Source organism: Silurus aristotelis (assembly GCF_946808225.1).
Source record: "Silurus aristotelis genome assembly, chromosome: 17".
NCBI classification, from domain to species: domain Eukaryota; kingdom Metazoa; phylum Chordata; class Actinopteri; order Siluriformes; family Siluridae; genus Silurus; species Silurus aristotelis.
Window position 1 is genome coordinate 3,208,521 of NC_139590.1, and position 14,242 is coordinate 3,222,762.

A 14,242-nucleotide genomic window follows, 5' to 3' on the forward strand; every position below is an offset into this window, starting at 1 on the left:
AATAGAACAATTTGCCTGCCTATGCCTGATGTAAGAAATAGAACCACTCAGTGTTGTGCAGTTATGGTGTAACAATGAAATTCCCAACTGAAACCAACCTGAAGTTCACTCATTTTATTTAACAGCATGCGCCAGGCTTTTTTATTCCACATACACCACAGAAACTATTAAATCAGTTATAAACTTAGTCCTTACACAGGAGACATGTGTTGTAAAAATTTCCTGTCTTCTCGTTCATAGCTGTTACAAGGCACCGACACTGGAGACTCCTTCCATAAATGTTAAAGACCTCTTTACAGAAATGATATTTGTAATCGGTTTATAGTCCTTATGGATGTGCTGTTACTATATAACAGGTGGTTCATACAGTGTAAACCTGTGATATGTTGCTGCATGTCAGAGAGCCTCCTGACCATTCCCAATAAAGTCTGAATGTGTTAACAGGTTATCTATCAATCCATCTGGGCATCCATCCATTCATTTATCTGGCTATCAATTTGGGTATCTATTTATCCAGGTATCCATCCACCCATCTATTTGGCTATCTATCTATCTTGGTATCCATCCATCTACCTGGGTATCCATCCGCCTATCTATCTATCTGGGTATCCATTCATCTGGCGAGCTATCATCCATCGATCCGGGTATCTATCCATCCATTCAACTGGCAATCTATCTATCCATCCATCCATCCGGCTATCTATCTATCTGGTTATCCATCCATCCAGGTATCGATCTGGGTGGCCATACATCCATCTGGCAATCTATCTATCTGGGTATCCATCCATCCATGTTAAGTGAATTCTCTAATCTGATAAGCCGGAACATTGTGTGCGTTATTTGTGTATCAGCACAACTCTGATACTCAGTTCAACCAAGTCATCTAAAAATACATTTACATTGATTGAAGGATTCTTGAGTATCGGTGCTTGTTATCCTTCACAAACATTTCAAAACAAAGGTTTATTTACAAACAGAGCTTTCTGTTTCCTATGTACAATGACAAGCTGCATTTATAGGTATAAGTGAAATAACACAACAGAACGACCGATTATGTGAAATAAATTTAGCACCTGTCTAATATCGCATAGCTCACCCTCGTACAAGCTCTGAATCATCGAGGCCTGGACTCCAGAAGACCTCTGAAGGTGTGCTGTGATATCTGGTACTACATTAGACCCAGTCCAGTCGATGGGATTGGGATCTGGAGAATTTGGAGGCTGAATCTCAAAGCATCTCTTTGTCTCAGCATTCCTGAACAAGTGTTACACATTATGGTATAATGTTACCATTCAGGGGAGCATACAGAAGATCAGTCAGATCATCACACTGCATCCACTGGCTTGCCTTCTTCCCTTGTGCATCCTGGTTCTATCTCTTGCCCAAGTAAAGCACATACACTGACCTGGCAGTCCATAAGAGCATTTAAAACATCAGAACAAGCCCATTGCTTCCACTGCTTCCATGGTCCAGTTCTGATGCTAATGCATCCACTGTAGGAGCTTTGGTGTACCAGGGTCAGCATGGGCTCTTTTGACCACTTTGAACCAACACGAGCTGTTCTAAGATTTCTACCAAAGCAAGCCTTGTGCTACAGTAGGTCTGTTGAAATGGAGCAGAAGGTTCTAACCTTCATTCACCATATGCATAAAAAGTGGTCCAAGGAAAGACTCCGGTTCACCTGTCATCCTTTCATGGACCACTTTTGGTAGGTACAAACAACTGCACTTCAAGAACACGCAACAAGACCTGGTTGTTTTGCAGATCCTCTGACCCAGTTGTCCAGCCATAGGAATTTGAGAAATGGTCAAAGTTCAGAGATCCAATTTTTGTTGCCCATTTTTCCTTCTTCATACACCTCAACTTCAAAAACTGCTTGCTTTACTTGCTGCCTAAAATATCGCATTGAAACAAAAAGATGTTATTCACTTCACCTCTCTGTGGTCAAGTTATGACTGACAAAATGCATATATTAGATTTCAGGCGTCCGGAACTGGAGATGTTTACCAAATAGCGCGTGGAGATAAATATCCAAATCAATGGAAAAGAAAGAATGCTGTAAGAACATTGTCTTTTCCAATGTATATTTATTTTAAAAGCATGTCCTGTGATGACGTTTCTCTTTTTTATCCGATGTGTAATCAACATTTTGTCACAAGATACAGAAGAAAGTGCATCTTTTTTTTTACAAACAACGACAGGCCGGTACAGCGGAAGTGCCATTTCACTTTCTACCCCCACCCCTTTCTCCCCCACCCCCCCATCTTTTATAATTTTTTTTTGTTTGTATAAGCGTCTGAGCAACGGGGAGTCTTCGGCATCTCGAGTACGGACGACGGGATCTCACCTCCTCCACCCCCCACCCTCCCCCAACTTAAATAAAGTCTTTAGATTGTGATTTTTTTTTTTTTTTTGCGTTCTTCAGCAGGGAAACAGAACTGAACTCTAAGATAAGGGTCTACGATGCTTCTGTGGGCCCACGTGCGCTCCTGCGGGAGAGGCGACGAGTCGAGCGTTCACATGTTGGTGCTCATTCGTGTTTGGCTGTTGGCGGGTGTCAGTTCACCTTGGCTGCCTTCTCGCGGAGGAGACTGCAGGAGATAAGAGAAAGGGTCGGGGGGAAGGATGAGGAATTAGTTACGTGTCGGTATTTTGTTATGTGATAGACGGCGATGTTCGACATACACCTTGTTGTTAGAGAGACCGTTTGTATCAATCATTGATGCGCCTACTGTGTTTTCCATTTTCTTGAATTAACATCGTAATTCCTGCAGAACTTCAATTTGCCAAAATGAGAAAATAAATCTATTTACATTTTTCTATATGTTTATTTATGGTCTACCGAGTGCAGTCAGTGCTTTCCATTCAACCCAAAGGTGTTCGGTAGGGTTTAAGTTAGAACTCTATAGCAGGACGCCTAAGATCTTCCACTCCATCCAATGTTAGCCAGATCTTCATGGAGCTGGCTTTGTGCACATGGGCAGGGAATAGGTTTGGATCTCCTAGTTCATGTGAAGGGAACATTGAATACCACTGCATTTGTGGTTACAATTTGGGAAAGAACCTAATCTGTCTGGAAAAGTAAAAACAGATGATATGCTGTTACCTTAACATGAATCTGGTTACGTAGTACTGCTGCTCTCAGGATCATGGCTTTGGTTCGTCTCTGAAACTCCTTCCCCATCTGCAGTGATTTCTCGAACGTAGTGCTCCTCTGATCCACATCACGTGCATACAGGATCTACACACACACACACACACACACACACACACACGTATATACTTATAGAGAGCGTATATAATAACCTTCATTTCCAAATCATTAAGAGACACCAGACAGCCTGTGTCATACAGTAGTACGGAAGTTGGAGTCAGAGCATGAGGTCATCCAGGATATAGGACCACTTAAGCAGAGAGGGTAAAGGGCCTTGTTCAAGGGACCAACAATGGCACTGAACCCCCAACCTTCTGAATACCTACTATGCCAGCGCATAGCAACTGCTTGACAATGACAGAATAAATAAAGTGATTGAGGTGTGTGAGCGTGTGTGTGCATGCCTTGCTGTGAGAGTCGATACGAGCGTTGATCAGTCCCTCCAGGATCAGCTGAGTAAGTTCATCCTCCAGTGCCGCCACTGTGGTGTTAAACGCCAATGCCATCTTATTCATATCTGCAGACACGTACGGACTGAAGTACTGAACAGGGGGGAAAAAAAAACACACACACACACACACACACACACACACACACACACACACACACACACACGATTCAATCAATAATTCAAATTATAGTAAAAAATTTTTAAAAATAAATAAAACTGAAGAAAAATGTCAATGTTCAATTCAATAATATAATTTACCATTTTAAATTGACAAAATATTATTTACTATTTAACCCTTAATTGATCATTAATTTATTATTTGATACATATCAAAAAAATTACTTTCTTTTAACTCAATGCCAAAAACAAATTTATATTCCATTATTAAAAGTTAATTTATTGACAATTGATTGTTTCTCTTTTATTTATTTATTTTTACCTGTATGAGGGCTCTGTTCCTGATCTGTGTATACAGTGTTCTTACATGTGGAGCCAAATACATGTCTAGGAGAAGATTATCCTAAAACACAAACACCATGGTACATTAACAGTCGTGCACTGGTTCACGGTGAGGAAAAGTTTTCCTGGAACATTATGACGAGGAACGCTTACCTTCATTTCGTCCAGCATTTTCAGACAGGACGCGTACTTCGACTCGTAAAACTTGAAGATAATATCACGCACTTGGGGTTCCAACTCTAAAAATAACTTAAAGGAGCTGTGAAAAGGAGTAATAAAGTCATTAAACTGGATGCCGATTTAAATTCAAACAACAGACAAAAAAGCTCCAAAAAGCCAGCAGGGCATGATGGACGTTGTTAATAAAGCTAACATGTACCTGCTAGAGATGACGTTACGCTGCAGCTCCTGCCTATCGAATGTAGCCAAAGCGCAAAGTCCTCCATAAACTGCTACGTTACTAGGGGAAAGAAGCTGAAAGAGCAAAAATATTTTAAATGAACAACATCCTGGACACTGGATTATACAGGTCATCCTGACATTGTGATTAAATAGATTGGATAGAAAGGAGGTTGTTTAATGATAAAAATAAATAAAAAAAAAAAAAGTCAAACCTCTGGAAAGTCGCAGTGGTCAAAAGAAGCCTGCAGGAAGCACTTGGCAGCAGGTTTATATTTTCTCGAGGCGAGTTCTGCCAATCCTGCAGTGGAAAACAAAGTTTTATTACAGCCCATGCACCTCGGTCCTAGTGAAGAAGCATGGCAAGTCCTAGAGAAGAAAGAATAGCCTCTGCATGTGTCAGTCCTAGAGATGTGGTCTTTATGCTCATCAGATCTAGCAAAACAGGGGTGGTTTTTCTCAGTACCAGTACCGGTGAGGACCTATAGAAGAGGCTCCTGTGTTCTTCAGTCTTGGGGAAGAAAACATTGTGTTTTTGCCGGTCAGTTTTAGAGAAGGGGATTTGACTTATGGGCCAGTCACAGTGAAAGAGGCAGTAAAAGAGGCCTGTCAGTCTAGACAAAGAGTTATGCTCTCTGTGCCCATCAGTCCTAGAGAAGGAGGCATGGTCTTAGTGCCTGTCAGTCCTAGACAAAAAGGCAGGCCCCTGTGCCCATCAGTCCTAGAGAAGGAAGTGTGGTCCCTGTGCCCGTCAGTCTAGACAAAGAGGTATAGTCTTTATCCCCATCAGTCCTAGACAAAGAGGTATGTTCTCAGTGCCTGTCAGTCCTAGACAAAAAGGCAGGCCCCTGTGCCCGTCAGTCCTAAAGAAAGAAGTGTGGCCTCTATGCCATCAGTCCTAAAGAATAAAAGTGTGGTCCCTGTTCCCGTCAGTCCGAGACAAGGAGATGAGACCTATGTGCCCATCTGTCCAAGAGAAAGAGGCTTGATCTCTTTGCCCTTCAGTCCTAAAGAAGAAACATGGCCATTGTGCCAATCAATTCTAGAGAAGGAATGTCTACCCTGTGCCTGCCAGCCCCAAAGAAGATGAGACCTATGTGCCACCCAGACACAAAAAAAAAAAAAAAAAAAAAAAAAAAAAAAAAAGAGATGTGGCCCTGGTGCCAATCGGCCCTAGAGACAAAAAGTTGTGGCCCCTGTACCAATCAGTACTAAAAGACAAAGTGTGGTCTCACTGCCTGTCAGCCATAAAGAAGGAGATGAGAACTATGTGCCCATCAGTCCTAGAAAGTAAGGTGTGGCCTCACTTGTCAGTCCCACTGAATTAGCCCTAAAATCTAAATCACATTTTATATCAAATCAGACTGAAACAGCTCTAATTAGCTGTGTCTGCTTTAAATCCTTCATTCCTTTTATCAGTGTTCACGTGTATCTTAGAGAGTCAGTTTTCTCAACATTATAAACATGATGCGTACCTGCAGCACATTTTAGTTTGGTGAGAACAGCTTGATTTTGACTATCTCTCTCCCCTCGTTGCTGTGTAAAAAAGAAATGGAAAGCACGTTTTTCGTTATGAATTTTGAACATTATGAATTATAATATCGGAACTGACCGGCGGCTTTCACCGACCTCTGCTATCTCTGGAGTGGATTCAGCCTTGCTGACATAGCTAAGTACATGAGACCAGTTTTGGAGATAAACGCTAACCTGTAAGAAAAGAGTAATGGGGTGGTGGGAGGGGGGTGAAAAAGAAACATTCGCACACATTTAAAACATGATCGATTAAATTTCTAATGTGTAGAACACGTTAATGTCAGTAAAAAAATTATCTGGACAAAATCCATGTGGAATGGACAAGAGATTTGGGAGTGGACACATCATAGGATTATGAATGAAAACTTGTAAAAAAAAAATAAAAAAACCAAACAAAAGAAAAAAAGAAAAAGAAATGTAAAGCACTGTCAATTCTCTGTGTATGTAATGCTTCACTCTGTTCTTTCTTTTAAATAAAAAAAAAATAATAATTTAATAAAAAATAATAATAATAATAATAATAAAAAAAAAGGGGATGCCAGGTCATGATCTCGGTACGTCTGCCAGACGGACCAATCGATCCCATGATGAACTCAATGAACTCATTTATTAATATCATTAACACAACTGAAATAAATAGGGTTAATTGGAACCCCTGAATGGCCCAATAGTGTCAGCTTGGCTACGCCGGGATTCAAACTCACAACCTGCCGATCATCTGAAATCCACTCCGTCATCGAATGTAAAACAGTAAACCGCTAAAGGACGTCTGACGTCTCACCTTGATTACATTAAGACACATGTTGATAACGTGCTTGGCGCTTGTGCAGTAGTCTCTGGCTCGAGAGTAACACTTCAGGGCGTTGCTGAGGTCACCGCAGTCCAGGTAATGATCTCCGAGATCATCGTGGCCCCTCCTGAACACACCACAGAGCTTTCTGATTAGATACGTTACATTTGTCATATGTACAGCTGTACAATGAAATGTTTAAGGGAGGCTACAGGCAAACTACAGCAAATTACAAATAGCAAATATATTTCGATTGAAGTTACGTCGAGATAGAAAGAGTCGCCGCACATACACTATTTCCGAAAGTATTGGGACACCTGATTGTTCCTGCTATTTGTGGTTCACAAAGCTGGCAACTCTCAATTGTACAGGAGGTCTTTAAATGCACCCGACACGAGACTTTATTTCATAACTGCTAAATATCTAAGAGAGAACGTCACCATATTATTGATTACGGTCGTGTCCAGATTAATGCGCTTTGGTTTTGGTCTTCTGTACGCACCAAGACAGTGTTCTTAGTCAACGAAAACATACCTTAAAAAAAAATAAAAAAAAAATAAATAAAAATAGTCAAAGACAAAGACCATACAATAATCTGGACAAATTCGAAAACAACGATTTCGTCCAAAAAAAAAAACAAAAAAACAAAAACAAACAAAAAAAAAAAACCCCGATTCGCAGCCACACGTGCGAATTTCTGTCATTTCCCCGAAAGTCGCTCACCCACACCGAAACGTCTGCAACCTCTCATGTCCCTGTGCTGCGTGCGTACAAAACGTAAGACGCTTCGACCCACGTCCTTTCTGTCCACCGTTTATTTACGTTTGTTGACGATAACTAAAGAATACGTTGTCGTTTTAAAAAGCTACGTTTTTTGTCGACTGAACGTTTTAGTGTGGACGTGATCTTAAACATTGCTGCCGACTTTTCAAAAAGTCGGAAAGTGAAGAATCTAATTATAATGTGCTTTATGAGAAAGTGCTCTGAATGAGCTGTTATTACTGATAGGATGTCGTATTAGAGCAATAAATAAATAAACAAATAGACAAAAAACAAAAACATTGGTCAATAAATAAAGTAAGAAAAAAAAAACAACAACAAAAAAAAAGAGTACCTGATGCTTTCTTTGATTGAGTTTCCCTTGTAGTTCTTCAGGTCAGTGTCGAGTTTCTCCAGTTTGAGCAGGGCTTTTTTCCGGGTCGATTCGGCCCAGGCTGTGTCGAGGGGAGGAGGCTCCACTGCTCCTTCAGGAACCGCGTCTGGCACTCCTTGCATATCCCTTAGGGGGAAAATAAAAGTTTATATCTACAAATACAGACGTGTAGCATAAATTCCGGCTCAACATTTGAATCTATAATGAACACAGCACCTTGTGATCTTTATTATTACATCTCTTTGTGACGCACTGACAGAAACCGGTCCTACATCATCCGTAATGTACAGTATATGGACAAAGGTTTGTGGACACTTTACCATAAGATTGATATGTGCTTTCTGAACGTCCTATTTCACATTTAGTTTCCATTTGCTGATATTATAATATCCAATATTCCAATAGGTGAGGAGGCCTGGGGTCCCGTCGGCGTTCACATTCACCCCAAAGGTGCACAATAGGAGTGAAGTTAGAGCTCAATAGCAGGAGAACTTCCACTCCAACCCACGTAAAGCATTGCTTCATGGAGCTGAGCCTTGTGTACAGGGGCATTTCAAGGCTGGAACAGTTTTGGGTCTCCGAGTTCACACACAGGAAAATAATTTCATGCTGCCGCATCCAGACATTTGTGTGCCTTCAACTTGAACCACATGTGGCTGGAAAAGTGAAGCGTCCCAATACTTTTGTCCATATCATAAAAAAAAGTTTTCATGCTTGTGTTTTCCTGAAAATTTTTTAGGTAATTTTAGAAGATGTACTGAAGCTGCTCTTGCCTTGTTGCTTCGGTGAGCTTGCGATGGATCTCTTCGTAAACGTCGACGTTAAATGTTCTTTGGACAAAAGACAAGGCCATCTTCAGAGCTTCCACGCGTAACTGCGGGCAGTGATCGGCGATGAACTGCAGCCGCTCGATCCTCATCAGCCCGCTGTAGCTGGACGCATACTGCTCAAGATCCTGTAGGAGAGAAATAAAAAACCCATTTCCTCTTTCTTGCTGAGGAAGAGACTCCGATAAACGGATCTACATTTAAAATCTGTTTGTACGAGGCAGAAAACCGTCACCTTCTGGTGTTGCTTAAAGGTTTGAGAAAATGTGCCAAGACAATGAAATTACAAAGAATGCAAGTTTGTTGACAGCATCTACTGGATGTGCACTGAATACGTACCAGGGTGGGATTTTCCACAACGTAATTGGTGTCGGGTGCATTCTGCTGGTCTTCCTGAGGGTCGGCATCGATCTGCATGGGCTCTACCGAACCCTGCGCGAGAAAAAAAAAACAAAAAACAGCAGTGCAATCAGAGCGACATCACAGGTAATTCTTTACCCGAAAGAAAAAGAGTCCACTCTCCCTCTCCGAATTCTTCTTATATTTGTTTTCTGCTGCCCCTGATTACACTACAGGTCATAACTTCCAACCTCCTCAAACCCCAAATACAGCATGCGGTAGTGACATCAAATCACCAATTTTGCACAAAACAACACTTCTTTACATACATGCACTACATCGACACTAGTTTGTAGACAGTTGACTATACGATTGGTATGTACTTCCTGAATATCCCACAACTCATTTAGTCCTTATTGCTGTTATCATAACCATCACTCTATTGGGAAGATGTTCCACTATATTTTGGAGTGTGCTTCTGAAGATCTGTGTGAGATTCATTCGGCCACAAGGATGTTAGTAAAGTCAGGTACTGATGTAAGTGAGGTGAGAAGGTGTGGAGTTTAGTCATCCTTCACAGTCACTCTAAAGGTTTCAGAGGCCAGAGCTCTATAGCAGGCCACTCGAGATCTTCCACTTAAACCAATGCGATATTCAAAGCAAATAACATCCTCATAATAACAGTTTAGAGAGAGAAAAAAAAACACATATTGCAGGTGTAATCTGGGTCAGAGCATCTCCAAAACAGCTGCTCTTGTGGGATGTTCCCGGTCTGCAGTGGTGCGTATCTATCAAAAGTGTTCCAAGAAAGGAACAGTGGTGAACCGGCGAGGCTGGCCCGTGTGGTCGGATACAACAGATGAGCAACTGTAGCACAAATTGCTGAAGAAGTTAATGCTCGACGGGTCACGACTGTTCTGGCAGCAAAGAGGGACCAACACAATAATAGGCAGGTGGTCATGATAGTATATGTTCCCAAAGCACAATACTGTAGAAATGAAACTTGGATATACGCAGATTTACTGTCCTCAAAAAAAAACAAAAACAACATACACATTGTCAAAACAACTAGCAACAAAAGTGAGTGCACCCTCAGTGACAACAGCTGTACGTGGCGTAACCCTGCAAAGCCACACGTCCTATTCGTCATGTTCATGTTTTTATCTGCTTGTCAGGACCAGACACATTTGTGTATCTTGTATTAGAGCAGTTAAAATTTGGTGTTTTCTGAACAATTCTCTCATATTGACCACTGAATGTTCAACATGGCACCTCACGATAAAGACTCTTTGGTAAAGGCTCAAAAACAGAACCAGAAGGTCCACTCGTCAGTACTCGGACCGTACGCCGCACACTGCGACAAATCGGTTTACATGGCTGTCTGAAGCTGCTCACAAGAAAGCCTGCAAACAGTTTGCTGAAGAACAACCTGTCCAAGAGCATGAATTACTGGAACCATATCCTGAAGAGATTAAGATAAACTTGTTTGGCTCAGATGGTGTCCAGCATGTGTGGTGATGCCCTGGTGAGGAGAACTAAGAAAACTGTCTGCACATTGACTACTTTTAAATATATCCAAGTTTCATTCTAACGAATACTAAAATGGTTGGTGAAATGTCAGGGGTGTACTGCCTTCACATGTAAATGAACTTGAGTAACATCCGATTCTTAATCCATAGGGTTTTAATATGATGTTGGTCCACACTAAGCAGCTAGAACAGCTTCAACTCTTCTGGGAAGGCTTTCCACAAGGTTTAGAAGAATTTTGGACCGTTCTTCCAGAAGCGCATGTGTGAGGTCAGACACTGATGCTGGACGAGAAGACCAGTCCCTGCTACAATTCATCCCAAAGGTTCAGTTCAGGACTCTGTGTGGGCCAATCAAGTTCTTCCACACCAAACTCACTCATCCATGTCTTTATGGATCTTGCTTCATGTTGGAACAGGAACAGGCCATCCCCAAACTGTTTCCACAAAGTTATGAGCATGAAACTGTCCAAAATGTCTTGGTACGCTGAAGCATTAAGAGTTCCTTTCACAGAAACTAAGGGTCCGAACCTAACTCCTGAACAACAACCCCACATCATAATCCCCTCCACTAAACTTTACACTTGGCACAATGCGATCAAACGAGTAACGTTCTCCAGGCGACCACCAAACCCAGACTCCTCCATCTGATTGCCAGACAGCGAAATGCCATTCGTCACTCCAGAGAACACGTCTCCACTGCTCTAGAGTCCAGTGATCGCCTGCTTTACACCACTGCATCCGATGCTTTGCTTTGCACTTGGTGATTAAAGGCTTGGATGCAGCTGCTCGACCACATGAAGTTTGGAGGTCTGTAGCTATTGACTCTGCAGAAAGTTGGACCCCTGTGCACTGTGTCTCAGCATCCGCTGACCCGCTGTGATTTTACGTGGTCGAACACTTGGTGGCCGAGTTGCTGTCGATCCCAATCTCTTCCACTTTGTTAGAACACCACTAACAGTCGACTGTGGAATATTTATTACAGAGGAAATTTAACGACTGCACAGATGGCACTGACAATCGTTACCTATCAAGTTAATCAGTCATGTACAGTCCTGGTCCATGACAATATCTTTAAAAGTCTGGATTGGAGAATACGTTCTAAGCAGGATTAAGTAAATGCTCTGAATCGAACATCCAACTGTGCCACACATCAGTGGAAAAAGTCACGTCATGTGTTACTCCAAGACTGGCAAACATGCTGTGAGGCAGGAGCTGAGCATTGAGTCTCCAGTAAAAATAAAAAAATAAAAAAATAAATACCTTTTGGAGGAAGCCACAGAAAGATCACTTCTCCTGTCCTGAACCAGCTTTGAGCTAAAAATCATATGATCTCGGTGCATTACGGCAGAAGAACAGGAACACCACAGCAGCATTATTATTAAAAATGAAGCTCAAACTCTTTGTCACTCAAATAAGCAGCTCCCCAACAAGCTCCAGATTATTGACAAAAGTTTATGGACACCTGACCATAAAATTGGTATGTGCCTCTATTTGTACAGTCCACATTTATTCTCCATTTGCTGTAATAAGAACCTCCAACTCTTCTGGGAAGATGTTCGTCAATTTTGGAGGGTGCTTGTGGAAATTTCTGGAGATTCATTCGGCCACAAGGGTGTTAATAAAGTACTGATCTAAGGGAGGTGAGGAGGCCTGGGGTGCAGTCAGCGTTCACATTCATCCCAAAGGTTTTTGACTGGGTTGGAGCTCTATAGCGGGACATCTTCCACTCCAACACACGTCGAGCATTTTTTCAAAAATACGTGCACGGGGGTATTGTCATGCTTAAACAGGATTGGATCTCGTAGTTCAAGTGAAAATTTCACTTGAAAGAGGGCGGGGTTTCCGGGTTATAAGCACCTACACGTTTGTCAATCATTCCAGATCCTTCATTCATGCACTTGTGTATTATGATGCTGAAACTCCGGAGCTCCTGTCGAAAACTTTGGCAGGTTAGATGTTTAAATATTCAATTCACTCTCTAAACGTTAGGAAGGACGGCAAGGAAACCGCTGGTAATTGAACACCCAGAAAGAAAAACCCACCCAGACTGCTTCATAGGTCAAACTCTACTCATCTTCCGTTTTTAATCGTGTTTCTGAACAATAAGGAAAGCAATTTCCTTCCTTCACGAAAAGAATCGATTGTCATTTTGATGCGTCGATGACACGACATGCACAACCTGATGGCTCTCGATCGCAGTTTTCGGATTAGACTCCGATCTCGGACCACACTTGCGAAAGCTGCTCAGGTCTGATCGAAAAAAAACAACAACAACAACATTATAATAAGACATGTGACATCAAGCACATAAACCTCTAAAAGTAAACACACACAGTGAACCATCAACTGCATGCATACAAGATAACTAGAGCAACTCAAGGTCCTTTAGTAACACAGTTTCATTAAAATTATCTTACATCTAAAAAAAAAGGTTTTCTGGTTGCAAAAACAAACAAACAAAACAAAAAAACAATATCACCAGCTCCAGAATTGTGCTAAAACACACACATTTTGCTTTATAAACCAGTGAGAACATTTTAGAAACGTATGTATGGATTATCTTCAGACACACATCCATGTTGTCTGAGTTACCTGACATCATAAGGAGATTATATGATTTATAATCCATCCAAGAACCCTAAAGGAACCCCAGATTCACCAGTAGTCATCAGTCAGCTAGCAAAGAGGTTAGCTAACTAGCAAAGGACTTCAATGAGCGAACACCGCTGTTGTGAGCTTCCTAACAAGCCAGACAACATCCATAACCGTGTCATTCATATAGTGAAACCCAATATATGTAATTATAGCACATTATAACGTTCGCGTGGAGACCTACAGAGCTCATGCTAGGCGCTCGCGCCGATCTGCGGCCCGCAATGACCAGGATTAGCGATTAGCATGACGACCAACGCTAATGCTAGCAACCAAATAAAACCCCTAGAGACGGTTACAATTATACCGTCACCCAAGAACTGATGTGTTTCCACTCCTCCGCGTTGACAAATCGGTCCGTTCTTAATACAACAAACTTCTTTAAAATGTATAATACTTTCTTTTTTCTTTATTTTTTACCTGAAAGTTAAAGACCTGCACGGGCAGAGGCATCTCCTCCTGCTTCTCTGCTGCACAAACCAGCCGCGAGCGCACACAAACACATCCGGGCCACGAACGAGCGCGTAACCCCGTCGCCCTGCGCGATGACGTCATCAAGGCGCCGGCTATGCAAACTTCCTTCCTTCCCCCCCAAAAGCGTGTGCTGGAAAAATATTATTATTATTATTATTATTATAATTATTATTATAATTATTATTATTATTATTATTATTATTTGTGCTCATGTTTTGTTTTCACGATTAAAACACATTTACTGACCAAAAAAAGAGATGAATATGAAAAAGAAAAAATTTATATATATATATATATATATATATATATATATATATATATATATATATATATATATATATGTATATGTATATGTATTATTCCTGTAATAATGTAACAGTGTAATTAATAATGCAAAATAAATGACCGTATCTATTAAACAAAGAAATAAAATCAATTTCGGAAATAGAAAATACTTTATAGCACATTTATTATTTCTGAAA

General features: G+C 41.2%; 1 protein-coding gene across 1 annotated transcript; it reads right to left on the reverse strand.

Annotated features, from left to right (window-relative positions):
- Positions 1–99: 99 nt before the first annotated feature.
- Positions 100–13,859, reverse strand: gps1 (G protein pathway suppressor 1). The gene is made up of 14 exons (XM_083566988.1): positions 13,707–13,859; positions 9,106–9,198; positions 8,713–8,894; positions 7,901–8,065; positions 6,778–6,913; positions 6,093–6,170; positions 5,939–5,999; positions 4,679–4,764; positions 4,444–4,538; positions 4,218–4,323; positions 4,045–4,125; positions 3,559–3,696; positions 3,107–3,241; positions 100–2,591 (listed from the first exon to the last, which is right to left on the reverse strand). Exons 1-14 carry the CDS (start codon positions 13,839–13,841, stop codon positions 2,517–2,519), a joined length of 1,566 nt encoding a protein of 521 aa, XP_083423114.1. The 5' UTR covers positions 13,842–13,859; the 3' UTR covers positions 100–2,516.
- Between the last annotated feature and the right edge of the window lie 383 nt (positions 13,860–14,242).

Excerpts from the sequence above, each read along its gene's own strand:
- gps1 (XM_083566988.1), bottom strand. The coding sequence starts at position 13,841 with ATGACGTCATCGCGCAGGGCGACGGGGTTACGCGCTCGTTCGTGGCCC. Across the intron at positions 4,324-4,443 it reads CGTAACGTCATCTCTAGCAG|CTCCTTTAAGTTATTTTTAG; the intron begins GTACATGTTAGC and ends TCCTTTTCACAG. Across the intron at positions 3,697-4,044 it reads GGAACAGAGCCCTCATACAG|TACTTCAGTCCGTACGTGTC; the intron begins GTAAAAATAAAT and ends CCCCCTGTTCAG.